The 27,624-nt window shown below is 30.3% G+C and overlaps 1 protein-coding gene across 3 annotated transcripts; it reads left to right on the top strand.

Moving 5' to 3' along the window:
- Window positions 1–1,341: 1,341 nt before the first annotated feature.
- LOC107450831 (enkurin domain-containing protein 1) lies at window positions 1,342–26,424 on the top strand. Of its 3 annotated transcripts, none has more exons than XM_071184686.1 (7): window positions 1,342–1,380; window positions 14,314–14,452; window positions 15,798–15,946; window positions 18,444–18,620; window positions 19,808–19,929; window positions 22,326–22,462; window positions 22,860–26,424. In XM_071184686.1, exons 1-7 carry the CDS (start codon window positions 1,357–1,359, stop codon window positions 23,018–23,020), a joined length of 909 nt encoding a protein of 302 aa, XP_071040787.1. In that variant the 5' UTR covers window positions 1,342–1,356; the 3' UTR covers window positions 23,021–26,424. The 3 variants fall into 3 exon arrangements, with proteins under 3 accessions (XP_071040787.1, XP_015922267.1, XP_015922346.1); XM_016066781.4 differs by lacking the exon at window positions 1,342–1,380 and adding an exon at window positions 13,212–13,348; XM_016066860.4 differs by lacking the exon at window positions 1,342–1,380 and adding an exon at window positions 13,357–13,471.
- Window positions 26,425–27,624: the final 1,200 nt, after the last annotated feature.

Here is a 27,624-nt window from a genome sequence, read left to right as displayed (position 1 = left end):
TATATATATATGAGTGGAAGTGCATCTCGCTCCTGTGCCTCAGGTCCTGGGTTCGATCCTTGGGCCGGGCAAGGTTGTCTCAGCCTTTCATCCCTTCAGTGGGTCGACCAAGCATGCTTGGGAACTAAACATTGGGGGCTCTGCGTTCTGCTGGCCACCTGACCGGAACACCTGCTCCTGGACCCTAGTCAAGAAAACTGAGATGGGCACAGTAGGCCTTGGCCCTCCATGGGCTGTCACGCCACGTCAGAGTGAAAAGATGAAAAAATTATTAAAAGCAAGGAACCGTTTAATAAGTTTTTATTTCATTGAATTTTATATATTTACATATTTACTTTTTTATTTTTTGAATGACTAGGATCAGGGTAGCCAAATACTAGCCTTAATTCTCTTTACGCCAGGTGGCCCATGAGACCTATATGTTCGGCATTCCATCCCTGCTAGACAAGAGCCACTTCCTTTGCACTCCCCCTCCCCAACTGGGAACTTCCCCATCCCAGGATGTTTCTTTCAATTGTCTGTTGGTTAGTTTCGGCCGGCCTCATTTAGGTTTTCCAACCGGAGCCCATGCCGAAACTGTAAAAAAAAAAAAAAAGAAGTTGGATTTTTTGTGGTCATTCTTAGCTTAAGCCTTAACCAAGATCATCATCGTTTTTTTTTTCATGTCTATTTTAATGAGTTTAGTTTTTGTTTCATAATAGATTTCGCCGTTAGTGATTTTTTTTTTTGGCCAGTATAGCTTTAAAATTCGTCTGAAGTATTTAGTTTGAAAAATATCGCGTTTGTTTTCTTGTTGTTTTCCGAATTTACAAATGTAGCTGCAAGGAGAGCAAAATGTGCCGTGAGATTGTTGAAATTTCATCGAAAAAGAATTCAAATCGTCAGTTTTAACATTTCGATACATTTCCATTAAGTGAAAAAGGCTTTTTGTGAGTTAAATAAGTCATTCAACCGTCATCAGTTGAGTTTCAGAATTTTTCTCTACATTTTTTCGACGAGAGAAAATATTTATTTTTACCCTACCTCCTTTGAAAGTACCCTCCGCAATACGCCTTCATCTTTAGTTCATAAATATGCATAATGATGACAAAAGAGCTAAATTAGTGCTGAATTATAATTACATAATAGGCATAATAGGGCGTGACGTTATTTTTATGGCGAACTAAATCAAACTTAAGAGGGTACCTGCATCTTCGGGCAGCAGCAAAGTTTTGTTTCTAACAATCGACAGTTGTTTCAGAAATATTGGCAGGTTACTTTATCATGAAAGCATCTGTTAAAGTGATTTCATATGCAAATATTCATGATATTCTCGGTGTACGAACATAGAATGAAGATATTAGAATAAACTGATTTATGACGAACAAAGAACGGGAAAAAGTAAGCAATTTTATTTTAGTTTCGATTAAAATTGATTAACCCATTAGCAATCACTGTTTCTCTTTTTTGGAGGGAGTTCTTTTTTTCCTCTAAAAGATAAATGGTCATAACTTAATACTTTCATACTTTTATTTTTCAAAATTAAAACGTCTGTGCCTACCATGGTATATTATAAATAGAAATAACTTTATATCGATTTTAAATTATTCGATTGCAATTTTTTGAAAATAAAGGTAGTGTGCCTTAAAATAAATTTAAGGAAATGAATAAAAATTGAATAATTAAATTAGAAAATTATTGAAAAAATATTATTATTACGAATTAACTTAATTCAGTTAACCATTAATTAAAATTAATGGTTAAGTAAATAGAAAATGGATTAAGTAAATAAATGGATAAGTGAGTAACAAAATAAAGAAAAATAATTATTACCGCACTTTTACAACTAAACTAACATTAGCAGTCAGTAAATAATAGATTTGGTAAATAAACAATTATTAAAAGAGTATTTTTAACTAAGCATTTATTTTTTGTATACATTACAATTCTATCGAGAGGTTTTAATTTAGCTAGAATTATATTTATCAAGCAATGATTTTGTCAAAAAAACGAAAAATAATAATGAATAGGCCGGGGAAAAAATCAGTTTTATGGAAAGTACAATTTGCGAAGGCGATTTATAATAAACCGTAAAAATACTATTCCAGCAACTCCACAAAAATTTAAAAAATACAACTTGTTTTCCAGTAAGGTGCGGATTGAAGACTCCCCGTGTAATAAATGGTAACTGATGCACGTTAAATCTGTTCGGGATCACAAAGTCCTCCAAGCTCCCATAACAAATCAATACCTCTGGGGGTGCCGATCAAGGGGGTACTAGATTGGGATCAAAATTACAAGGATACGGAGTTGAACATTGGTAGTCGTAAACCAAAAATCGGGTGGGCTGTTTAACAACGGTTGCTATATAAATATATAAATAGTAAGGCGTGGATGTTTGCTGAAAAAAATACTAATATTACAGTCTAAAGAAAGCAAAACGAACCGTGGCAGGGTTCTGTGGCTTCCTTCGTCATACGGGTTGTTTTCATCAAAAAGTTGTAGTTTATCCCAATATTTAATTTAGTTCTATTTCTTTCTGGGTTGGGCTCAAAATTACGAGGCTTCAGAGTTAAGTATTCATATTCGTAAACTCGTGAGTGGAATTTTCAACTCTCTTTGTAGATAATGATAATTATATTATTTTCTCAGAATTAAAGAATATTTAGTAGAGGCATTAATTTTATAAATAGTCCTTCCCTTCATTTTACATCGTATTTATGGAACTAATAAATTTTTTTTAAGGAATAGCTTTCTTTGCTTTTGAAAAATAAATTATTTCACAAAAAGCCGTAAAGTAGGTGCTATGGTATTAAATGTTTCATTTTCGAAAGTAAAAACTCCGTTTCTTTCACTATATTTGGCCATTTGAATAACGCAAATATTCTCATCTTCATTTTTCTAAATTTATATAAATAAAAGTTTCAATAAAAGTGCAATAATCTTTCCATCGCAAATGAAAACTTTAATTTTCCTTTGCTAAAATATTTTTCAGTTGTGCGAATGTTTTAAAAGAACTCTTATTATTTTACTATCAAATTGAAATTCTCTTTTTGGTTTTAGAAAAACTGTGTTGGGCGAGAATTTAAGCAGTAAGGAAAAAAACTTTTGTAAGAAAAATGTTTTTTCTAGAAGAAAATTTTTTTCATCTATATGAAAGTTTACAACAAGAAAAACTTTGCTTAACTGGCCAGAAAATGTTAAAACAATATTTCCAGAAATACTTTATTTAAGAAAGAATAATATATTTATTTTCTTAATTCCATAAGATTACCTTTATCCCATTTTTGAGCAGAAAATATATCGATTTCTTATTATATTTTACTAAATTTTATTGTTTTGCACTTTCATAATAATAGTTTTAAAAAAAATGCTTAGCACACATAATGATATTTGGAACATATTGATTTAACGAGAAAAAAAAGTCATTGATTAGCTTACATGTTAAACATATTCATTAACGTAAATTTTCCAACATTAATGCATTCTAATTCCACTATATTTAACCGTCTATGGACATAGCAGTCCACTATAAGCGATGGTTCACTATAACCAAAATCTTTGAAAAACTATTTTGATGATTAATGCATTAGTATAGTCGGAAATAATGATTGCAATAGTGTACTATTTGCTTGATAAATGATTAACTAACTGCATGCAAAGAATACCTCTACAACGAAGTTTCGTTAATGCGAATTTTTTCTTTCCAATTTTTAATCGGGATGTTAAATAGCATTTAAAATATTCTTCAGATAACGAAGTCTTATCTCATAATAAAGATTTTTTTGATATTTATCTTCATCTTATCTACCAGTGCAGCTTGTATAGGAGTTCACGAACATTTTTAAAAAAAAATTCTATTTATATTTGTTGGAATATCTTTAAATTACCTTTTGAATTGTCGCACATTTTTCAATACAAAATAAGCTTCAAACCGAATTCTTTCGAAAAATGTCCGCCTCTATGTCAGTAATTTGTTTGCTCTTAGGTAAGCTTGTTGCGGAGTAAACAACCCCTTTTAAACATTTTCTATTTATATTTCTTGACATATCTTCGTATTTTCTTACAGTTTGACGATCACTGTTTATTAAAAAACAAGCTTCAAATGATTTCCTCCTTATAAAAAAAATCGCAAAATGTCCGCTTGTATGTATGTAATATGTGACTATATGCTGACCATTTGACCTATATGCTATATATAGACTATATGCTGTCTGGTTAGTTTGTTCCGCATTAAACAAACCTCTTTTAAACATTTTCTATTTATATTTCGTGATATATCTAATTATTTTCATACAGTTTGACCTTCACTTTTAAATAAAAAACTTTAAGCGACTTCCTCATTGCCAAAAATTAAAAAAACTCTGAAACTGACCACATCCATATTAGTAACATGTATGCTCTCAGATTGGCTTGTTTTGAACTAAACATACGTCTTTTAAGCATTTTCTATTTGTATTTCTTGACATATATTTGTATTTTCTTACAATTTGACACTCAATTTTCAATATAAAACAAGTTTCAAGTGATTTCCTAATGGCTGAAAATTATAAAAATTTCGCAAACTGTCCGCCTTTATGTTAGTAATATGCATGATGTCAGGGAATCTTATTTCGGGCTAAACAAACGTTTTCTTAAACATTTTCAATTTATATTTTTTTAAGCATATCTTTGTATTTTCTTTTAGTTTGACGCTCACTTTTTAATAAAAAAAACAAGTTTTAAACGATTGCTGAAAATTATTTAAAAAAATCGCAAAATGTCCCCGTCCATATTTGCAATATGGTTACTCTCAGAGTAGCTTCTTCTGAACTAAACAAGCCGATTTTAAACATTTTTTACTTATATTTCTTGAAATATCTTTATATTTTCTATTAGTTTGACGCTCACTTTTTAATAGAAAAAGAAGTTTCGAACGATTTTCTCATTGCCAAAAATTATTAATAAATTCTCAAACTGTCCGCCTCTATGTTAGTAATATATTTGCTGTCAGAGTAGCTTGTTTCAAACTAAGCAAAATTCTTTTAAACATTTTCAATTAATATTAATTGACAGATATTTGCATTTTCTTTCAAAGTTACGCCCTCTTTACAATATAGAAAAAGGTTCAAACTATTTCCTCATTGCAAAAAATTTAAAAAAAAATTGTAAAAATGTCCGCCTCTGTGATAGTTATATGTAGGCTGTCAGGTTAGCTTGTTTCGGACTAAAAAAAAAAACAATTTTAAACATTTTCTGTTCTTAATTCTTGGCATATCCCATTTTAAAGTTTTTTTTGCAATTTAATTTTTTAATAAATTTAAATTTTTTTAAATCAATTTTTCTTTGTATTAAGGGTTTAGTTACTTAAATTTTCCAAATATTCCTTGTTAAAGTGTTTTTTTTTTTTCTTTTTTTTTTTGTAAGTATCTGCGCTGAAATGTAATTTGCTTCATATTCTTTCTACCAAATATATTTTTAAAAATATTTTATACGATTTAAGCTATAAACACTGTTTTAGTTTAATATCTTTTTCCTCTTAGCGAATTTTTGAGAACTGTTAGATTAGTACATCTATTTTTACGACATTTTAACTTTTATATCACGTCGGTAAGTTTGTTTTCTGTTTTCTTTTATCTCAAACACATTTTCAATTGCATTTTTATTTTTTAGCAATATAGGCACATTATAAAGATTAATTTGTATCCTAGGAAAGTTATTCTTTATTTTGAAATATTGCCTTTACCATCGTAAACGAATGTGTCTTGAAGAGAACCTTTACGTTTTTCCATCAAATTTTTTTCTATTTTATTCATATATATATATTAAACCATTTAGAACTCTGAGTAATTGTTCTATTTTATGTTTAGAAGTATTGATTATAATAGAGTGGGTTTGTTACCGGTAGGTAGGTTAGTGCATTTACGTCGCACTAGAGCTGCACAATGGGTATTGGCGACGGTCTGGGAAACATCCCTGAGGATGATCCGAAGACATGCCATCACAATTTTGATCCTCTGCAGAGGGGATGGCACCCCCGCTTCGGTAGCCCAACGACCTGCACGCGAAGTCCAGCACTTTACGGTAGCACAGTTTAACGAGGACCAATACCGCACACCCTCGGTCCCTACGCAGACTGATCCAAGTGGTCACCCACCCGCACACTGACCGCAGCCAGTGATGCTTGACTTCGGTGATCTGCTGGGAACCGTGTCTTAACGATCAGTCCACTGAGGGACTTGTTACCCTGATAAAAAGGTATGCACTAATTTTAAGAACGGATTGAACAATAGCAGTTTCGTGTACAGAGAAATCTAGTGGGTTTGAGTTTTAATTAAAACAGATTAGACTAGAAAACATGAGTGAGTTCAAAAATTGTTCAAATGCTAGCGGATGCGGAAAAATGATCGATAAACAGCAGGTTCAAGTACCAGTTAAAATAATAGTGAGTTCGACTGGTTATCACAATAAAGTATATGAGTTACAAAAATTGATAAAATTAATGCAGATTTGATTATCGGTAGAAAGATTGTGGATTTGAGTCTTGATCAAAAAGGGAATTTTATTCCAATTATGGGGTGTTCGAGTATCGATTTAAAAATAATGGGTTGGAACACTGATCAAGCTATAGCAGGTTGTAATACTGGTAGAAAAATTACAGGTTAAATGTTCATCTGAAAAAACTGTGCCAATGATAACTGGTTTGAGTAGCGATTGAAAGATAGTGATTTCGCGTATTGATTAAAAGAGACAAATATTGAAAACTGAAATTATAGCCGGTTCGAATATCGATTAAAATATAGTGGGTTCGAAAATTATTTAAAAAAGTGCTGAATCGATTGCAGGTAATAAGATAGTAGGTTCGAGCATTGGTCTAAAAGGAGTGAGTTCAAGAACTTCCGATGGCAGCTGGTAAAAATCCGATGAAAAAGACATGGGATTCGAGTATTGATCAAGTCTAGTTTCAAATGACAGAAATTACCAATAGAAAGATAGGGGTAAAAAGTATTGATCACAATAGAGCGGACTTGAAAGTTGTTTTAATGGTAGCTAACTTGAGTTCCGATTAAAAAGGTAGAGGGTTCGAGTAATTATTAAAAGAGGCTAGTTAAAAAAAAAAGTAATTAAATAAAAATTGGCTTTCGTACTGAGAGAAAAATAGTGGGTTCGAGCATCTAAAAAATTCTCAAAATTAGTTCAAATGATAGCAAATTTGAGTACTGAAAAAAAATTGTGTGTTTCAAGTAGTAAAGTGACTGGTTTTGACGACTGATCAAAATAATAGCAAGTTCGACTACCGATAGAAGGGTGGTGAGTTCGAGTATCGATCAAAATTAATTGGTTTTGAAAATTAATCAAATGAAAGACGGCTTAGAGAAAAAGATGATGGTTTTGAAGACTGATCAAACAATAATAAGTTCGAAGAGGAAGAAAATGGATTCCAGTATTTATCATAAGTGATTGGATTAGATAACTTATCAAATTCTTGCAGGTTCGAATACTCACAGAAAGATATCGAGTTTGATTATTGATCAAAGCAAAGTGCGTTGAAAAATTGTTGCTCCTCAGTGAACTGATCTTAAAGACACGGTTTCCCGTAGAGCACCAAAGTCAAGCATCAATGACTGAGGTCAGTAAGCGGGTGGGTGACCACTTTGATCAGAATACGTAGAGACCGAGGGTACGAAGTATCGGTCCTCGTTAAACTGTTCAACTCTAAAGTGTTTGACTTCGCGAGCAGGTCATTGGGCTTCCAAAGCAGGGGAGTCATCCCGTGTACAGAGGATCAAAATGGCGATGTCAAGTTTTCGGGTCATCCTCAGGAATGTTTCCCAGACCGTCGCCAATAGCCCATTGTGCAGCTCCAGTGCGACGTGAGTAAAGTACCTGAAAAATTGTTCAAATGATAGCGGGTTCGTGTATTGATCAAAAGAGACTGGTTTTGAAAGCTGATCAAGTTATAGAAAGTTCAAAAACAGATAGAAGGATAATGGGTTCACGTATTAATCTAAAAAGAAGTTTCGGATATTGTTCCAATATCTGAAGCGGTTTTGAATTACGATAGATAAATAGTGGTTTTAAGTATTGGTCTATGAATACTGTGGCATCAGCCAGATTAACTGTAACTGTGTATTAACTGTTTAGTTTTAGTTTCAGTTTGTATTTATGTTTAGTTTCAGTTTGTGTTTGTGTATCTCGTTAGGTTGTTATTAAATGTGTTTGCGAGATGCTAGATCCTGCTCGTTTATTTAATATGTACTGAAATAATACATAACAACACATGGTGGCAGCGGTAAAAGAAAACAAATTAACGCAGTAAGTTTTGACTCTCCTTCGATATTCTGAAATTACATCATGACATCAGCTCCTGCATATCATATAACGCCGCCAGAATCATTTCCTTTTTCGATTCCCTCGGAATGGCCTAAATGGAAGCAAAGATTTCTACGTTTCCGAACTGCTTCTGGACTAATAACAAAAACAGAAGAGGAACAAGTGGATGCTCTCATATACGTCATGGGTGATAAAGCCGAGGACATATTTCTTTCGCTCAGTATATCGGAAGAGGATAAAAAGAAATTCCAGGAGGTTTTGAATAGTTTCGACACTCACTTTGTTGTTAAACGAAACATAATATTCGAACGAGCTCAGTTCAATCGGCGAATTCAAAAAGAAGGTGAGTCTGTCAATGATTTTATTACTGCTTTATATGCTCTTGCTGACAAGTGTGAATATGGTAATTTACATGACGAATTGCTTCGTGACCGTATAGTTGTTGGTATTAAAGATCAAACTTTAAGCGAAAAATTACAACTTGATTCTGAACTTACCCTGCAAACTGCAATTGACAAAGTACGTCTTTCGGAATCAGTTAAGAAACAACAATCACTACTAGTTGAAAATTCTACAGTTAATGCTATTAGTCAAAAGAAGAAATATAATAAAACAACTAATGCAGACAAAAGTAATTTTCATGATTCGAAAAGTAAATATCAAGATTCGAAAACTAATTATCAGCGAAAAAATTGCAAATGGTGCGGTAAACAGCCACATGAAAAAAGAAACTGCCCAGCAAAGGACTCAAATTGCAGAAAATGCAAGAAAAGAGGACATTGGGATAATGTTTGTTTATCTACTATTAAAAGAGTCAATGAACTTTGTGATGCTGGTTTTGTAGGACTAGTGGGAAGTACACAAAACACAGATGAGTGGGTTGTTCCTGTTAAAATACTAGGAAAATGCATCCAATTTAAAATTGATAGTGGTGCAGACTATTCTGTTATTCCAAGCAGTATTGCCTCCACAGTACTCAAACATGCAGAACTAAAAAGTGCAGATAAAGTGATTTTTGGCCCCGATAAAACACCCTTGAAGTTAATGGGAAAACTGCTTGAAAATGTTGAATATAATGGAAAAAAGTGCTTAGAAGAAATTTATGTTATAGAAGGACTCCAAACATGTTTATTAGGAAAACCTGCCATAAAATTTTTTGGACTTGGTCCCAATATCCAATCTCAGTCTGTGCTCAACATTACAAGTTTTAATCCTTTTCATGAATTTCCTTCGTTATTTCAAGGACTTGGCTTACTGAAAGGAAGTTACCATGTTGAACTTAATAGTGATGTTAAACCATATGCTCTAACTTCTCCACGTCGAATTCCAATACCACTTCTGGAGAAAACTAAACTAGAAATACAGAGAATGCAAGAATTAAATGTTATTCAGAAGGTAGAAAAACCTACTGATTGGTGTTCTCCTGCAGTGGTAGTACGAAAAAAAGATGGAAGTGTGCGAATATGTGTCGACTTGACGACACTCAATAGAAGCATCAAAAGAGAATGGCACCCATTGCCAACAACAGAATACAATTTATCACTTTTGGCTGGGGCGAAAATCTTTTCGAAATTAGATGCAAACTCTGGGTTTTGGCAAATTCCTCTTGATGAAGAATCTTCATATCTCACAACATTCATCACACCCTTTGGCAGATTTCGTTTCTTACGTCTACCATTCGGAATATCATCTGCTCCAGAACATTTTCAACGTAGAATGTCACAAGCTTTAGAAGGTCTTCCTGGTATTATATGTCACATGGATGATATACTCGTCTGGGGTTCAAATCAAAAAGAGCATGATGAACGTCTAACATCTACTTTAATCCGTCTGAAAGAAACGGGAATCACTCTTAATAAACAAAAATGCTGTTTCTCTGTTAAATCTATAAAATATCTTGGTCATGTCATTGATGACTCAGGAATACACCCAGATCAGGACAAAGTAAAAGCCATACAAAATTTCAGAAGCCCAACAAACAAAACTGAACTGAAACAGCTACTTGGAATGGCAAATTATTTAGCAAGATTTATTCCACGATTTTCAGATATTATGGCGCCTTTGATTTCTATGTTATCCACAAAGAATAAATTTGTTTGGAACTCTCCTCAGGAAACCGCACTAAAAAAGTTAAAAGACATTTTGTTATCTGAACCTATACTTACCATCTATGACCCAAACAAACAATCAATTGTTACAGCCGATGCTTCTTCTTATGGATTAGGAGCCACACTGTGTCAGAAGCATGATTCTACAATCAAGGTGGTAGCTTATGCATCCAGAACTCTAACTCCTACTGAACAACGTTATGCTCAGATAGAAAAAGAAGCCCTTGCACTTACATGGGCATGCGAAAAATTTTCCAATTATCTAATGGGTACCAAGTTTCTTTTGGAGACAGATCATAAACCTCTTGTCCCAATACTTACTAGAAAATCTTTGGATGATTTAACACCTCGCCTACAACGTCTCAAAATGAGGCTCATGAGATATTCTTTTGATGTTTTCCACACTCCTGGGAAAAATCTTTGCGTAGCAGATGCACTATCTAGAGCACCACATCAACAAGAAACTCCAAATCTGGAATTGGAAGAGGAAGTTGAAGCTTTTATCAATCAAGTTTTAGAATCTGTTCCGATGTCTTCAGAGAGACTTTCCCAGATAAAACTAGAACAAGAGACTGACTCAACATGTAATATGTTGATCAATTACGCTTCTCAAGGTTGGCCGGAGAAAAACCAGATAGTACCATCCTGTTTACCCTTTTGGCCTCTAAGATATGAAATCTCCATACAGAATGGCTTGTTAATGAGAGGAAACCGAATAATCGTGCCAAATAGGCTACGACAAGAAATATTGGGCAAAATCCATGAAGGGCATATGGGAATTAATAAATGTCGAGCTTTAGCGAATTCAGCAGTATACTGGCCTGGCATCAGTAAACAAATAGAGGAATTAGTTCGGGACTGTCCTTCATGTATACAGGAAGCTAAAAACTGTTCTGAACCTTTGAAACCAACTAGTTTTCCTCAGAGACCATGGGAAATTGTAGCTATGGACTTATTTAAACTCCATGCAGAATGGTATTTATTAGTTACAGATTTTTACTCACGTTATCCAGAAGTGGCAAAACTGGATAGTTTAACATCAAAAGAAGTAATTTTACACTGCAAATCAATTTTTGCCAGACATGGAATTCCAAATGTTGTAAGATCAGATAATGGACCACAGTTTGAAGTTACTAGAACAGCAGAGTTTCAAAACTTTGCAAAAGTATACGGTTTTAAGCACATTACTTCAAGTCCAAGATATCCTCAAAGCAACGGTTTTGTTGAAGCAGCAGTGAAGATAATTAAATTAAGATTCAAAAAGTCTAAAGATCCTTACTTGGCTTTATTGAGTTATCGGACAACACCTTTAAAGAACGGCTACAGTCCTGCTGAATTGTTGATGGGGCGTCGACTACAGTCAACCTTACCTTTAGCAATTTCACTACTTCAACCAAAGCTAATAGAGAAGGAGATATTGGAAGAAAAAGAAGAGAAAAGAATAGAAAGACAGAAAAAGGATTATGATCGGAGGCACAATGCTCATGAATTGAAACCAATACATCCGGGTGACAAGGTATGGATAACTGATAGGAAGGCTGTTGGAACTGTACAGAGAAAAGCTGAATCACCAAGGTCATACTTTGTTAAAGAAGGCAAACAAGTGCTTCGACGGAATAGGAAACATTTGATTCCAGGATCTAAACTACAGATTCCACCGCTAAACGATGATTTAGAGGAAGCTCTTTCAGAAAGAGATAACAAAAGGAGCTTACCAGAAATAACGGATCCAGATCCTACAGTGTTAACTCAGAAGAAGGATGTATCTCCAAAAACTGTTGTGACTCGCTCTGGAAGAATTGTGAAAGCTCCCAATAGACTAAATCTTTAAAGGGGGGGAGATGTGGCATCAGCCAGATTAACTGTAACTGTGTATTAACTGTTTAGTTATAGTTTCAGTTTGTATTTATGTTTAGTTTCAGTTTGTGTTTGTGTATCTCGTTAGGTTGTTATTAAATGTGTTTGCGAGATGCTAGATCCTGCTCGTTTATTTAATATGTACTGAAATAATACATAACAACACAAATACATGCTTAGAAAAATTGATCAAATTATAGCAGGTTTGAATGCAGATAGAAAGATAGTGGATTAGAATATTGATTTTAAAAAAAGTGGGTTCGAAAAATAATTTGAAGATAAAATGTATCATTGTCAATGAAAAGTAAAGGTTAATTAAAAAGGGAAAACCGCGATGGTCGAGACTGAAGAAGAATGCCTCTCTAGAGCAACTTTGGCTACATTGTGAAAACCACACGCACTTTAAAATTTCCACTAAGAGAGCTCAGAAGATATGTTTGTTCTCAAAAGTACTCTCATTGCTACAACCTTGGGCACAATGCACAAACTTAATTACGATAATGTCAAAATTCTTTTCACTTCTGTCATATCAGTTCATCTTGATTTTGTTTTATTCATATGAATGCCAATTTCATTGTTGACATGAGCTCCCCACAATGTCTCCATAGAGCGTGGGAAAGCATTTTGTACTGAGAAATAAAAATGAAATTATAATATTACACACCTGATTTTTTTTAGTTCCTTACTAACCTACTTGGGTGATTAGGCATCAAGTGTATTTGAAATAAAACTTTTAAGTCCCGTAGTCCGATCGTAAAGGCGCGGTTCCCAGTGTATCGCCAAAGTCAAGCATCACTGCAGCACTTTACGCTAGTCATAGGGCTACCAGAACGGAGTACCATCCCTTCGCAGAGGATCAAAATTGTGATTGAATCTGCCTCAGAGATGTTTCCCAGACAGTCACTAATAGCCATTGTGCAGCTTTAGTGCGACGTAAATAAAGTACTACTACTACTACTACTTCTTTTAAATTTATAGAGACAAAAGCTAGCTCATAAAATTTTTATGAGTAAAATCAATCAATCAATACTGTTTATTTTGTGTTCCACTTGCTCGTCTCCCGTGAAATTGAAAAATCGATAATGTTTTGAGTAAGATTTTTTTTATCCTTTTAAACAGTTACAGAAAATTAGTACTAATTTTTCTAAATAATCTTAAGTTTTAATCGATATAATTGTAATTCTTGTAATGTGTTGAAAAAATCGGAAAGCAATGTAATAATTTTCAAGTCTTTTGACATTTTAATTGACTTATTGTCTTATTTTCCTAATTTTTCGTGTTAAATTTTTTAAGTATTTTATCTGTCGTAATTTATTTATTTCGTGCTAAAAGAAACCTAAAGTTTAAATAACTACCATTCAAAATGCATAAATAGCTACTTCAAACTTATTATAATCTATTTAAATATCATTTAATATCTTTTGTGTAAAGTATTTCGCTCGAATATTAAGTTAATTTATTGCTTCTTCATTTTTTTATTTCATTCACTTAGGTATTTTGTTAATCGTTTTGTTACTTAATAAGAAATCATACTACTTATTGAATCTGATGAAAAGAAATTTTTTAGCAGATTTCAACTGAGAGGAGAAAAAGTATTTATATCACATGTCTAGAATCTATTTATGTCCTGGGTTGTTGATTGTACGATTTTTAGGTGTAATAAAACATGAACGCATCTATTTTCCGCTTTCCTAATTTATAGAGACATATACACATAAGATTTTTAAAGCAACTATTCCTTGTTATTTTATTATATAATTTCCATATTGTAATTTGTCAGGCCAACTACAATCGCCAAGGCGTCAAATGGATTTTAAAGTTAAAATTTTTTTAAAGAAGCATGTAGAGGAATGCCCAGAGGTAGCTATGAGTTATACCTATCGAGTTAGTCACCTTCTGTCATTTTTTTTATTTTTATTATTAATATCCCTCGGTCTGTTGCCCGGAAGATACCGAAATTCGGTGATTATTTTGTCGCAGTTCTCAACATGGAAATCTTTCTTTTTATTTAGTTTTTTTTCTGTATTAGAATTAAAAATGCTTTTTTTTTATTTAGCATATTGTCATGGAATACGAACTTCCCCAGCGACCACATACAGTTGGATCTGTACCAAAATGGCATAACCAGTCAGACTCACTGACAAAACTACTACAAGAAATTCACAAAGAAGCTAGAGGGCCTGTTGAAAAACCAAGTAAGCATAACTATTACAGAAGAATCTCGATTAACCAGGATGGTCTGGAAATGCTTTTCTTCAGCTAAGCCAAAATCCTAAATAATCCAATCTATGCAAATTTTGATGAAAAAGTTATAGAAAATGTAAAATTATTATGCAATAAAACACTGCACATCATTATTCTTGTGGATCTGCTTTCATCTTCTTACTCCATGTAATTAAGTAACATCTCAGTGTATACAAACGCGCTACTGGGAATTATTTTTGTTCATGACTTTCTGGACATTCTTCAAAAATTTCTTGTTTCTTCTGAACATATTACATGGAGCATTGTCACTTGAAATTTCACAACAATCTAATATCTCAGCTTTGTTAATCCATTGTTCCACTACTTCTTCATCTGTACTTTTAGAACGAGTCAACTTTCTCAAGTCTTCTAAGATTAATTGTGCACTATCATTGTCATCTGTAGGAATTTTATTTTTTCCTACTTATCCAATTAAAATTGCCTTCCATGATTTCTTATCCATGCTGCTTTTTATTATTTTTAAATGCAGGATAAACTTTATAAATTGCATCCAAAACTGTGACATTTTTCTCAGAATGAAGTAAATTATCGTATACTTCCTTTACCTACTTACGAAGCAAATTTCTGTGGTATATTGTCATAAGGCTGGGATGCACAGCTATTTTCCTTGAGTCATAAAAAGTATTTAAAAAAAAATTATTTGTTGGGGACTAATTTTAACAAAATGCTGTAATAGTAAAAATGTGAGCCGCGATGGCTCAGGTGATATGTAGCATTCGCTTTCCAATGAGGCGAATCGGTTTCGAATCCCGCATCCCAGTTAATACAAATTCCACATCCGGCTGGCGCCGACCACAGTGCTGACGTGAAAAATCCTCAGTGGGAAACGGATCATGGGTTAGAGTCCCCTTGCCGTGAGGCTAACCGTGGGAGGTTCTCGTGATCTTCCTCTCCATGTAACGCAAATGCGGGTTAGCTTCATCAAAAAGTCCTCCACGAAAGCAAAATTTCTCCCAACACTAGATGCAGGAATTCCCTCGTCATCTGGATTGGGTTCAAAATTTCAAGGCTACAGAGTTGAACATTAATAGTCGTAAACCCATAAAATTGGGTTGGCTGTTCAGCAACGGTTATAAAATTAAATTATAAAATAATAGTAAAAATGTGAAATGTTTAGATTCTGCTTGAAAGTAATATGAATGAGTCCCAGATATGGATGTAAAATACCAGAGTTTTTATAAGTGTAAGTAAATACCCAAAATTTATAAATACCTGGGTATTTATGAATTTATTTTGTAAGTTTGCCTTAATTATTGCATGATTTCTCATTTTTAGAACCTCCACAAAAAAATTATTTGAAAGAAAACCTTAAACGGTTGAAAGAGATTCAAGCTTGTGCCAAGAAGAAATTAGAAGAAAAACAGACATTAGAACCTCTTCGAGTACCTCATAGGTATTATCAAGCACAGAAAAACTTTCTTGATGTAAGTATTTAGATTTTTGGTTTAGAATTAGAAGTTAATATTAACAATATTTATTTGTTAATAATAATTTTTTAGTTTAATTTCTTCCAGTATAATTTCCAAAATCATTCTATGTAAGATGCGTATTTATAAAGGCATTTATTTAGTTTAAAAACCATTTAAATAAACAAAAAAAATTGATGGTTAGAGCGTTTTAGTCTTTGGTTTATAAATTCACATTTTTCAAGATGTAACTCTCACCCAAACTTATGATTCTGTAGTTTAAGAACCCAATATTAGTATTTCAGATAATAGTAATAATACTCATAATACCGTGAAGGACAAAAAGTTAACTAATTGCAATAGATATATATATGATATTAATTTTTTTATTTCAATGCAGTTTATGATATATTTATTTCTATTTGGTGAATTTGTTCTGAGAGTTGTAAGCTTAAGCTACTGCCTCTGACCCAGAGTTTTTGCCAAAATTTTTTATTTCAGTGCAGTTTATGATATATTTATATCTATTTGGTGATTTTGTTCTGAGAGTCGTAAGCTTAAGCTGCTGCCTCTGACCCAGAGTTTTTGCCAAAATTTTTTATTTCAGTCAGTTTATGATATATTTATATCTATTTGGTGAATTTGTTCTGAGAGTCATAAGCTTAAGCTGCTGCCTCTGACGCAGAGTTTTTGCCAAAATTTTTTATTTCAGTGCAGTTTATGATATATTTATATCTATTTGGTGAATTTGTTCTGAGAGTCGTAAGCTTAAACTGCTGCCTCTGACCCAGAGTTTTTGACCCTCAGACAAACCTCCAAAAAAAAAAAAATTGTGTGTTTTTTGGGGTTTTTTTATGAACATAATCAAAATCTGCCCTTATATCAATTGTTACATAATACACAAATATGCATAACCCTACTTTCAAAACATAGTGTATTTAGATAAATGTGTAACTTTAAACCATGATAAAGTACAGAATAATATAAAATTGATGTTAACTTATTTTGCATTATAAATTATATTTAATAAAAGTTTACATGATTAATTAATTATTTTATTCACATTAATTATTGAATTCGCAGCAGAACTAATTCTAAATATAGTTTTAAAAGCAATTCAAGAAACTAAATTGTAGAATTAACTATAGTTTAGTAGTTAGTTAGTCTGCAAAAAACTTTATTTTAACAAAAAGAAGTTAAATTATATCTTAATATTTATAAATAAAACAACAACACAAATAAATAAAACAGAAAACAGCTTTTTTCTCTGCCCCCAATATTATGCTTTTATTTCTAGTCAAATTAGAATTGATTTAAGAGCCCTTTATCAATATCAGCGTGAAAAGATGGCACTACCTTAAAATTAAAGCTATTTTTTTTAATTCATTATTTAATTATTTTCCTATGAAAGTTTTCTTTTTAATAAAACTGTTCTCTTTTGAATTAAAAGTTAACATTTAAACCTAAAAAGAATTAAACTAGGTAATAATAAACCTGAAAAAAACCAATAAAACTCACCCTGGTTAGGTTTTTTTAAACTTTACTCTGATCTATAGTATCTTATTCTATGAAAAGATCAGTTCTAGATTTTAGAGTTCTATCAATATTTAGTTTTAGAGATGGTTCAAGAACTTGAAAGTTTGATCTGCCAGTTTTCGGATTAGACAAGGTGCGTTAATATTGCGGTTACAAAATAATAGTTTAATACCTATCCAAATCGCCAAATCAATGCTTACAATGGTAAGTTTGTATCATAATTATTTAATTACATAATGTGAATTAATTTAAAAATAAAATTAACTGAAAGCTTTAATAGGTTTAAGTTATTTATGTTCTGATCATTATTTGTGATAAAAAAAAATTACATATTTATATGTTCATTCTAACTTAATACATGTTATTTTTATCTATGTAATAAAAAGCATATTATCACTCTATAATATGAATTAATTTCTTCAAAATGGAAAAGAATTATTTTTATTTAATGCTTTGGAAATTTTCTGTGAAACATAGAGGTTTTCTGCGTGGAGCATCCTCATGTGCATCTACATCCTAACAGTGGGCAGAAGATTTTTGCATTTGCATTTTGTGAGGCTGCATCAGATTTATGTTATCAGGACTCAGATTTACAAACAAAGGCTGTTGTTTTTAAAAGACTTAAAACTATCTCAATGACAGATTTTTTAAATGTAGTTAGATGTGCATCGTAAGCCACATGAACTATTTTACACTGCAATTGTGTATTATGTTGCACAAAAAGTATTAGTTATTTGATCGTCAGTCTCTTTACTTTTTGGTTGCATGTTTTGTATTATTCTAAATTTGTGTTGATATTATATTCTGAATTCTTGTTATACCCTTTGCCAAGTATAGCTTTGTAAATGTAAATAATATTAGTTTTTTATATATTACAGACACCAAAAAATAAAAATTTTGATATTTAAATTTTTTGTTTTACTTCCAACATTTTTTTATAATACTTTGTCATAATACTATATGTAACTCTATTATACAGGATCCATCAATAAAGGAAAACATGACCTATAGAAATGTTGTCCCACCTAAAACAGCTGGACCATTTAGAAGAAATCCCCCTAGCTCTCCATGTTTGAGTTCAAAGTCTGAAATTCATGAAAAACTTCAGACATCCAAATCTCTTCCTCGTTTAAATCAAATAGAAGAAAGTGAACGGGTTAGTAAGATTTTCTTAAATTGTTATCTTGATTTAGCTATGCTTATATAAAAGAAATTTATGCAATTTTAAATCTGTGTTCAATATCCTCATCAGTTTATTACAGACCAAAACTTAATTTCTAAAAAAATCTGGCATAAATTTGTAACAGGTCTACAGTATTTTTAAAATTTTATCACTTTAAAATCAATCGGGGAAGAATCGAATTTGATATATTTCCACATTACTAAAGTTTTTTTTAGTATTTTTTTACCTAACACTTTTATTATAAAGCAATCAGGAGGATTATCCGATTTGACGATTCAGAGTAAAAGTTGGGTCTTTTAATTTATGAGTGCACTTTGTGAACTGAAAAAAATAGTACTATTGTGAAAATGGGTTTGTTTTTTTAATCTCATTTGGAGCCAAATTGCAAATAAAAAAACATTTGCCTAAAAACGCTAATTATAGAGCAACTTTGAGAAATATTCTATTTTTGGATTAAAAGGTCTCATTTATGGGAAAAGTGTGGTAAAAATCACTTTTCTTTACTATCAATGAAAACCAAATTGCAAATAAATAGAGCATTTGCCTAAAACATACAAATTATAAAACAAATATAAAGAATATTTCATTTGGGGTAGAAAGGTCTTTGAATTTATGGGTAAAATGTGATGAAGACAATTTTTCTTTAATCTTTGTGAAAGCAAAATTACAAATAAAAATAATTTGCCTAAAACACACGAACTATAAAACAACTATAAAGAATATTTCATTTGGCGTATGAGCATCTACTTTGAATTTATGAGTGAACTGTAGTAAAAATTATTTTTCTTTACTCACATTAGAAGAAAAATAATATTAAAAAAAAAAAAAAAAGAAAGCATTTGGCCTAAAGATTCTTTGATTGTTTTTATTTAAATACATAAAAATCCTCAGGCTACTCAAATTTTTTAGGCTTGTTCAAAACCAAAAATTGTTAGTTGAATAATGATTTGCTTAGAATCTAGTATAGTTAGTAAAAGGTAAAAGATTTTTAGCAAGAGTTATTTGATGATTTAAATCATTGAAACAGTGTTTACCAAGTATTTTTTACTTTTAGAATCACTACATGTGTTCAGAGGCTGTTTAAATTTTCAAAAATTAATAAATGCAAGGAAAATATTTGTTTTGTTGATTTGTGTTCTAAATAACTCTTTTTATTATAGATAATAAAAAGCAGAGAAAGCAATCTTTGGGGCACTCGTAAACCAATCAGTTTTTCTAATACTTCAAAAGAAATAGAGCTAAAGCCTAAAGTGCGACACCAAATGGGCCAAATTCCACAGTAGTAAGATATCTAGTATTCTTTAATGTTACAGATGTGATTGAACAATATATTGTTTTTCGATTTTCGTATAAAAAATTATATAAGATTTTTGTAATTTCTAAAACATTAGCAGATTTTATTTACTTATAAATGTTATTGTTAAATTTGCAGAGTTTATTTATTCAAGATATACTGTTCTCAGTGATTGGAAGTAGCAATTAGCAGAACTAGTCTAGCTGCTATTTTTTTGTAATTTGTATTAAGTAATATGATACCAAAAAATTATAGCAATTTATAATGATTCCTGGCATCTACTTTCCACATCAATTAAGTAAAGAAACAATGTTCAAATGCTTTAATGTTTCTAAGCTAATTGGTGCAAATATTATGTGGGTCTTTCAATTGATGTGATGATAATCTCTCTCTGATTGAGTATTTGTGAGAATTACATCAGATGCTTCAAAGCAGCATTTTTTTCATGAAGTTGACAGCAGTTGTTTTTTTTTTATTGTTTTTTTTTTTTTTNTTTTTTTTTTTTTTTTTTTTTTTTTTGGAAAATCATGTAATCGAAATCACATGTATATAATTTGATTTCTTCACAACAGTAGCTTTTGTCTTTATTAGTACTCAAAATGGTAGCTACTTGAAAGGTTCATGATGGGAGCATTGAAATGTCTTGACCAGCGTATAATTCTTATTTTAAAGTGATCTAAAAATATAAAAATGGAAATTTTTTAGTTAGCTTGCAAATTTTGTCCATCACTTTCAAAATCACCAGTCTCTATATAGAATTGTCGTACCTTCAAACGTGATTGTACGCTCATCAAACACTAAAAGGATGTGCATGTTATTCAAAATGGAGAAGATCCTTGCTATGCAGTTTTTGATGTACTTTATTTCTTAGAGGAAATAAAAGACCATTAAACACTTTAAAAAATTGCAAGTATTTGATAATTTCGTAGCATTTCTTACCTTTATAATTCCTTAAGTTATAATTCAAAACCAATTTGAACTTGATGGTAAATTAAGTTTTTCAGTCTTAATTCGTCTCCTGAAAGTATTGAAGTAGTGACTTTATTTCAAAAGTAGTTAGTAGTCACTAATTTATTTTTAAAGAAGTTGTGGTTGTAATTAACTACATTTGCCAGAGGGTAGTTGTTAACTATAGAACAGTGTAATATTTTTAGACCACTGCTTGTTCTTATTTTTATTTTAAATTTAAGCATATCAAAAAACTTTTTGGTTTATAGATTACTTTACAACATTTAAAAAGCTAATTTTAACATATTTATTATAAAAAACAGAAATGTGGTTTTTCTGTGCATTAGCGATAACAAAAACAATTATGCTTAGCACATATCTGTCTGCATGGGGAAAATTCATAATTTCGCAGTTAATTGTCAATGGCTAAATAAAAAATATTGTCAATTTGTTTATTACAAATAAATAATAATTATAAAGAAACTCTCATATAAGGTCAATGATGGTGGAAATAATTTCATGTGGGTAAGTTTTAATATATGTCAATCTTGACTACTATGAAAGATCCTACTATTGTAAAAAATCTACACCATCTCACAATTTTCTGAATCAAAAATCGTCATATGAAGATAATAAAATAAGGCAAAAGAAATAAGGCAAATGTAGAAAAAAATCATAAAATTTATGATTTTGAAGAAGTTGTAATTATAAAATTATGAACTAAAGACATTGTCAACTCTGTTTTTTAAAAGATCTATCATTTGAAAGTTTTATTTTTAAAATTAAATATAATGTAAAAGGTAGGTTTTCAGGAAAAAATATTTTGTAAAGAGGTTTGTTTAAAATTTAAATTAATTTATGAAAAGACCTACTACTTTATAAAGGATCTGTTAATGGATCCAGATTTCTTTTTGCGTATTATGTGTAATCAGAAAGTTTCAACCGAAAGCAATTCTTGTGTGTTATAACATTCTTTAAGAAATATGAACTTCAGTGGAAGTATTAAGAATCCTTTCAGTAGACTAAATTATTGTATTGATCATAATTAGTTCAGTGATTACTTTCGTAGGAATAGTAGCAATCGATATACTATATTTTATAAATCTAATAATTATAAACGGCTGAAAGTATGTATTATATTAATTTATTTGTCAATCAATTTCTTTCTGATGATACAAATAATAACTTAGAATAATAACCTTCACTAACAAAATTTAATAACTTACTTTAACTATTTAATGACATGATGCTTTATATATCAACAAGTTGTCAAATATTTGTTTGTTGTCTATTTCATAGAAATCACTCTAGAACCTTTTAAACTTATAAAAAAGGCAATTATTGCTGCAAGTTCTGTCATTTTTTATAATTTAATTTACATACTCTATTTTTTATTATGATTATTAAATTTATTATATCTGAGAAATATTTTATAGTTTGACCAAAAGAAAAAAAGAATGGGAAATTGAGAGAGAAAGGCAACAAAAAATATTAGAGGATTCTTCTATACCTACTGGTTACACTCTTTTGCCTGATGATGAAAGAGTTGAGACATTAGAGTTGCTGAAAAAAAGTAAATATTACAAATATTATATTTATTCTTGTTATTTTTGAATTGATTCTTATAATTGAAAAAGAAAGATGATAGAAAAATATTTGAGGATTCTTCCATTCCTACTGGTTACACTCTTTGGTCTGATGATGAAAGAGTTAAAACATTAGAGTTTCGGAAAAAATAATAATATTCTATTTATTCTTATGATTTTTAAAGTAAATTACTATTTACATTTATTATTATGTAATTGTAATTCCATCCAGTTATCATGTTCCTAAAATGTCTGTTTTTGACATTTGTTTTTAAATGTATAATAGAATTTAAGCAAAATCTATATCTGTGGATCAAAAGTAAATTTACACTCTTGACTTGAAATTTGATTTGTGTGAATTGAATCATTTTTCTTTTTATTTAGATCAAGAAGAATTGATTAGGATTTTAGCAGCACTTCCTGTTAGAAATGACACTATGCGCTTAAGAAATCAAAAAGAAGAATTGGAACGACAACTTGCAAAAGCGGAAGAAGGAATCAAAATATTTTCCAGACCAAAAGTCTTAATAAAGAGTGATTCTTAATATAGTGTTTATCATGGACTAATGTATAGAATATAACTGCACATTAGTTTTTTTTTCTTTTATTATTTGGTGTTGGTGATGTGTAAGTCTTAGTGATTTACTGTTAATAATCACTCATGTTTTTTGACAAGGCTTCTGTTGCTTGCTCTGCAGATTTACGGAGAATGAAAGACTACAATCTTAAATAACTTTTCCTAGTTTTTCATGTGAAATAGTTAAAATATGTAGATAATCAAAAAAATTTAACAAGACCAATAAATGTGAATTGAGACATACAAATTATAAAATTATATATAAATTGCAAAGATTTACTGTAAAAACATAAAAGTCTTTTAATCATGTGGTTATAAATGGAACAGAAATTGTATTTTTTATAGTTTTGTAAGTAACTTTTATCATATTAGTTTAAAAATATTTTTCATAAAACACATAATATCCGAGCCATCTAGAGATTTTTTTTCTTGGTTACATATAGTATTATTTTTTACATGCTGTATGTATAAGCAATATTTTTATACTATAATACATATTATGGTAGAAAAAAGGTTATTACGAGATTATTTTAAGAAGTAACTTGTCACATCGGTTTAAAAAGGGCTTTCTTTTTTCAAAGCACTTAATATTCAAGCCATTTATCAAGCTATTTTTTTACTGTGTTATTCTTTTTACATACTGTATGTATAATCTATATTTTTATACTATACCACATATTGTATTGTATACCTATATTGTAATCAAAAGTGTATTTGGAAATATTATTTTTACAATCCATTTTCATTATACAGTAAAACCTCCAGGAAAGACAACCTCTACTCTGTTTACTTTTTGCAGGCACGGAATTTTTTCCATAAACTTTGTGTCGAAGAAAACTTTTAGGAGAGACCATCAAAACCTCATCATCAAATGCAAAAAAGGTCAAATAAGGAAATACAGAAAAATATTTCGCAAAACAAATAAGTAAACTGAATATATTAAAAATATTTGTGACTGGCTCTTATTTGGAGAGCTTTTTTTGAAGATTTGAGAGAGATCGACAACCTCATGTTGCATTCAGAGTGCATTATAGACGATGCTGTCAATGATAATTTTTAGAGTTGAAAGTTAAATGGGGGGGAAAAGTTATTTTTGAAAAGACTAAGCATCTCAAGCAAACAAACCTCTTCTCATTTTTAAAGTTTACTAATTCTTATGATATAAAATTAGATGCAAATTTAGACCCCACAAACATAATTGTTTATTTATTTAAAATAGTTCTATCATTCATAATTGGTAAATTTGTTTTTACACGTAATTAGGGCTCGCATTTATTGACTTTAAGTATTATTCATCGATTTGGTTTTCATAAAGCCAACCTGAGTGGTACTTCCGCTCTAAGAAAATGACAGTGAATAAAATTAAAGTCGCTTGTGAAAAATCATGTATTTTTGATTACATTTAAGTCAATAGAGGCAACCCCTAAGAATGACCAACCTCCTTTAACAACCATTTTACTGTAGAACAGAGTGGTCGCTCAGGAAAGGTTTCACTATGCAATATTTAGATTTCCACTTTTAATTTAGTTGACATAGTTATACCGCAATGGATTGTTTGTATTGTATGAAATAAATATCTAAAAGTTGTAAATAGTGTTTTGTTTTAACATTTTTCATTTTTGAAATGTGTGTTTAAAATGCTTATTTCATTGATGTCAACAGATGTTACTAAAATTTTCTATATTAACATCTTAAAAAAAGGCAAGTTGCATAATTAATTATCAATCACTTTATTAGTTTTTTGATTTTTATTAAATAATACCATTGTTTTGTTTAAATTAATGTTATATTTTTAAATTTATGAGTAAATATTCATGGTACTTTTGCATATTCACCATATAATGACCTTAGTGTTTGTTTTCCTACGAAAACCTGGGGTTTTTGGATTGAGGGTCGGCTGTACTTTCTTCCATTGATTTTTTTATGTGATGAAAATGTTTAAAGATGTGTTGATGTATAAAATATGTGGCTTACAAAAAATAGTTGTGTTGTCAAGTATATAAGTTTTTATGCACATAAATAGGCATGCAATAAAAAAATTAATACCTAATGTATTGTTGATAACATTCTATTAATTAGAGTTATATAATTGCTATTTTAAACCTTAAAATCTGTTTTTTTTTTATGAACTCTTCTGTTAAAATATTTCCTGCCATCAGTTTCTTTCTCCAAATGATTTTTTAATATATTATCACCTTTTTTTTAAGTATCCAACTGGTTTCAGCACAATTTTCTTTAAATAAAAACAAACTTAAATGTAATTTTTAGTTTCAGTAAACAGAACACCTGAAATTCTAAATTAAGTAGACTTTAAGAATTTGTAAAATATTTTTTTCAAACTAATCAAATTTGAGCATAAAAACTACAAATTTTTTATGCCACGCTAACAGTTCTACAACAAATTATAATGCATAAGTATCAAAGCAATTTTCGAGTTCGATTATGTGGTTAACTATGTTTTGAAAAGTTGTTTTACCTTCAAAAGTTACCTATGTTGTCTATCTTTTAAAAATTTTAAAACTAAATATATTGTTCAATATTTATTTTTTTACAGAAAAAATTTAATCATTTTTATGTAAAGCATGTTAAAAATAATAAATTCACACTTAGGCTCTAGCTTTTTGTTCAAAACATAGCTAACAGTATTCAAACTTTTCATGCAAAGCTTAGAAGAATTCTATTATAATCTTTTCGTAATGTGTGTTGGAATAAAGTGATTTCCTCAAAATAAACATTTTTTCTAAAAATGCATTTAAAACTGCTATTCTCTTTTAACTATCAGTATGTGAAAAAACAACTATAACTCTGATTCTAAAAATCAGGGAACAAAAATTTTAAGAGATTTAGAAAGCTCAGAACAAAAGTTCAAATATAGCAAAAAAAATTCACCAAAATTGCCGATTTTACCTATTTGGATACCTTAATTTATTATTTAAAGAAATGCTTTAATGTTTTATGGTTATATTGTCTGATTATATTATGTTCACTGTTTTGAAAATAGCCTATTTATATAAAGTCAAGCAGCAGTGACATTTTTTTTTTTTTTTTTTTTTTTTGCAATCTTATAAAATTTGATGTGTTCCCTTTGATCCATTATCATAGACAGTTCTGGTTTGATTAGGCTCCATTTGTGAAAAAAAAACTTAACTATTTTAAATTTCATAATTAAATGCTATTAAATTTTACGACTTAAAACATTTTTTCAAATTTTTGTGATAGTGCTATATAACATAATTATACTTATATTGTTTAGCTTACAAATTTACATCAAGTTATCTTTGGTATGTTACATTTATGCCTGTATATATTTTCCTAAATGCACTAAATCTGTTAAAGTACAAATTTAATAAAGGATTCCTATAGTTGCATTGATCTCTTGCCTTGTATAATGAAAGACTAGTTGAATTTATATTTGCTGTAGGTTTTATGATTATACTCTTGATACAAACCTGTTTTGGAGCCATGAAATCTTGAAAATAGCATGTTGGGTGCTAGCGTAAGTAAGGTAAAGCTATAAAATGTTGGAGTTGTGTAGCTCTTATTTGAAAATAACATGCATAGCTCACTCATTTATTACTTGTACAATGAAAAGATGAAAATTAAACATAAGGAAATAGAAGTATTAAATGTAAATAAATCAAGATTACAGAACAATTTGTTTATGCCAGATATGTAGGTATATGAAAGAGAAAATTCAGCAGGTTGAGAACATTCATTTTCAAAAGTTAACTTTTACTTTCATTGAGTAAACATGACTGTAGTTTGTAATGCAATATCAGAGTAATGTATAGTTAATTGGATTTTTTATTTCGTAATTTTTTTTCCGTTTTAAAAATGTCTTCTAATCTTTTATTCAGGCATGCAACCAGATAGTACAAAAAAAGCAGGACAACCAATAAAAACAAATTTCAAATTTACTTTACTTTTCATTGATTCCTAATAAATGTTTATAAACCAAGCCAAAAAGCACCACTGGCCATTGTTTGGCCAAATGCCTTAGGTTCTATAACCACATGTTCTTTATTTGTGTATCATTTAAGCTGTCCAGCCGTCGCGTAATTAAACTTAAAAGGCTACTACCCTAATTATTCGATGCTTGAAAGACAAGTTAAATATGTTAAGTTACTAGGGGGTAAAAATTCAAACAATTTTCTAAATTTAGTTATCTTAGTGGTTGCGTTGTCATTCATCGACCTTCTGAACTGCTTACACAGTTCTTTTCAGATTGCTTGCCCTCTCATTTCACCTGTCCTACGCTTATAATGATATTCATAAGTTAAAAAATTCAAAATAAAAATATTACACACGCATGTTCAGAAAGCAAAATAGGATACTCAAATCGAGAAAGTGTAATCGCGACTTCAATACCATTTATTTATTCTTTAAAATTATAAATAATTTATCAATAAGTTTAAATTTATCAGTGCATTTTAGATGAAAATAAAATTTAAAATTACCAAAGTTCAAAAGAAAAATTCAAATCGAAGAACTTTAAGAGTTAAATGTATTTTGATTTTTGCCTTGCAATATGTACAATTAAATTATAAAATTTCCTATGAAAGAAAAGTAAAT

This window comes from Parasteatoda tepidariorum, chromosome 8, assembly GCF_043381705.1.
Source record: "Parasteatoda tepidariorum isolate YZ-2023 chromosome 8, CAS_Ptep_4.0, whole genome shotgun sequence".
Classification (NCBI taxonomy): Eukaryota; Metazoa; Arthropoda; class Arachnida; order Araneae; family Theridiidae; genus Parasteatoda; species Parasteatoda tepidariorum.
Note: the sequence above shows the minus strand (reverse complement) of the source record. Positions and strands in the feature narration are given on the sequence as shown.

What these genes read in the sequence shown, in the direction of transcription:
- LOC107450831 (XM_071184686.1), top strand. Translation starts at nt 1,357, where the DNA reads ATGACGAACAAAGAACGGGAAAAA. An exon ending in AGGGCCTGTTGAAAAACCAA is followed by an intron (nt 14,453 to 15,797) that starts GTAAGCATAACT and finishes TCTCATTTTTAG; the next exon opens with AACCTCCACAAAAAAATTAT. An exon ending in ATGGGCCAAATTCCACAGTA is followed by an intron (nt 19,930 to 22,325) that starts GTAAGATATCTA and finishes AATATTTTATAG; the next exon opens with TTTGACCAAAAGAAAAAAAG.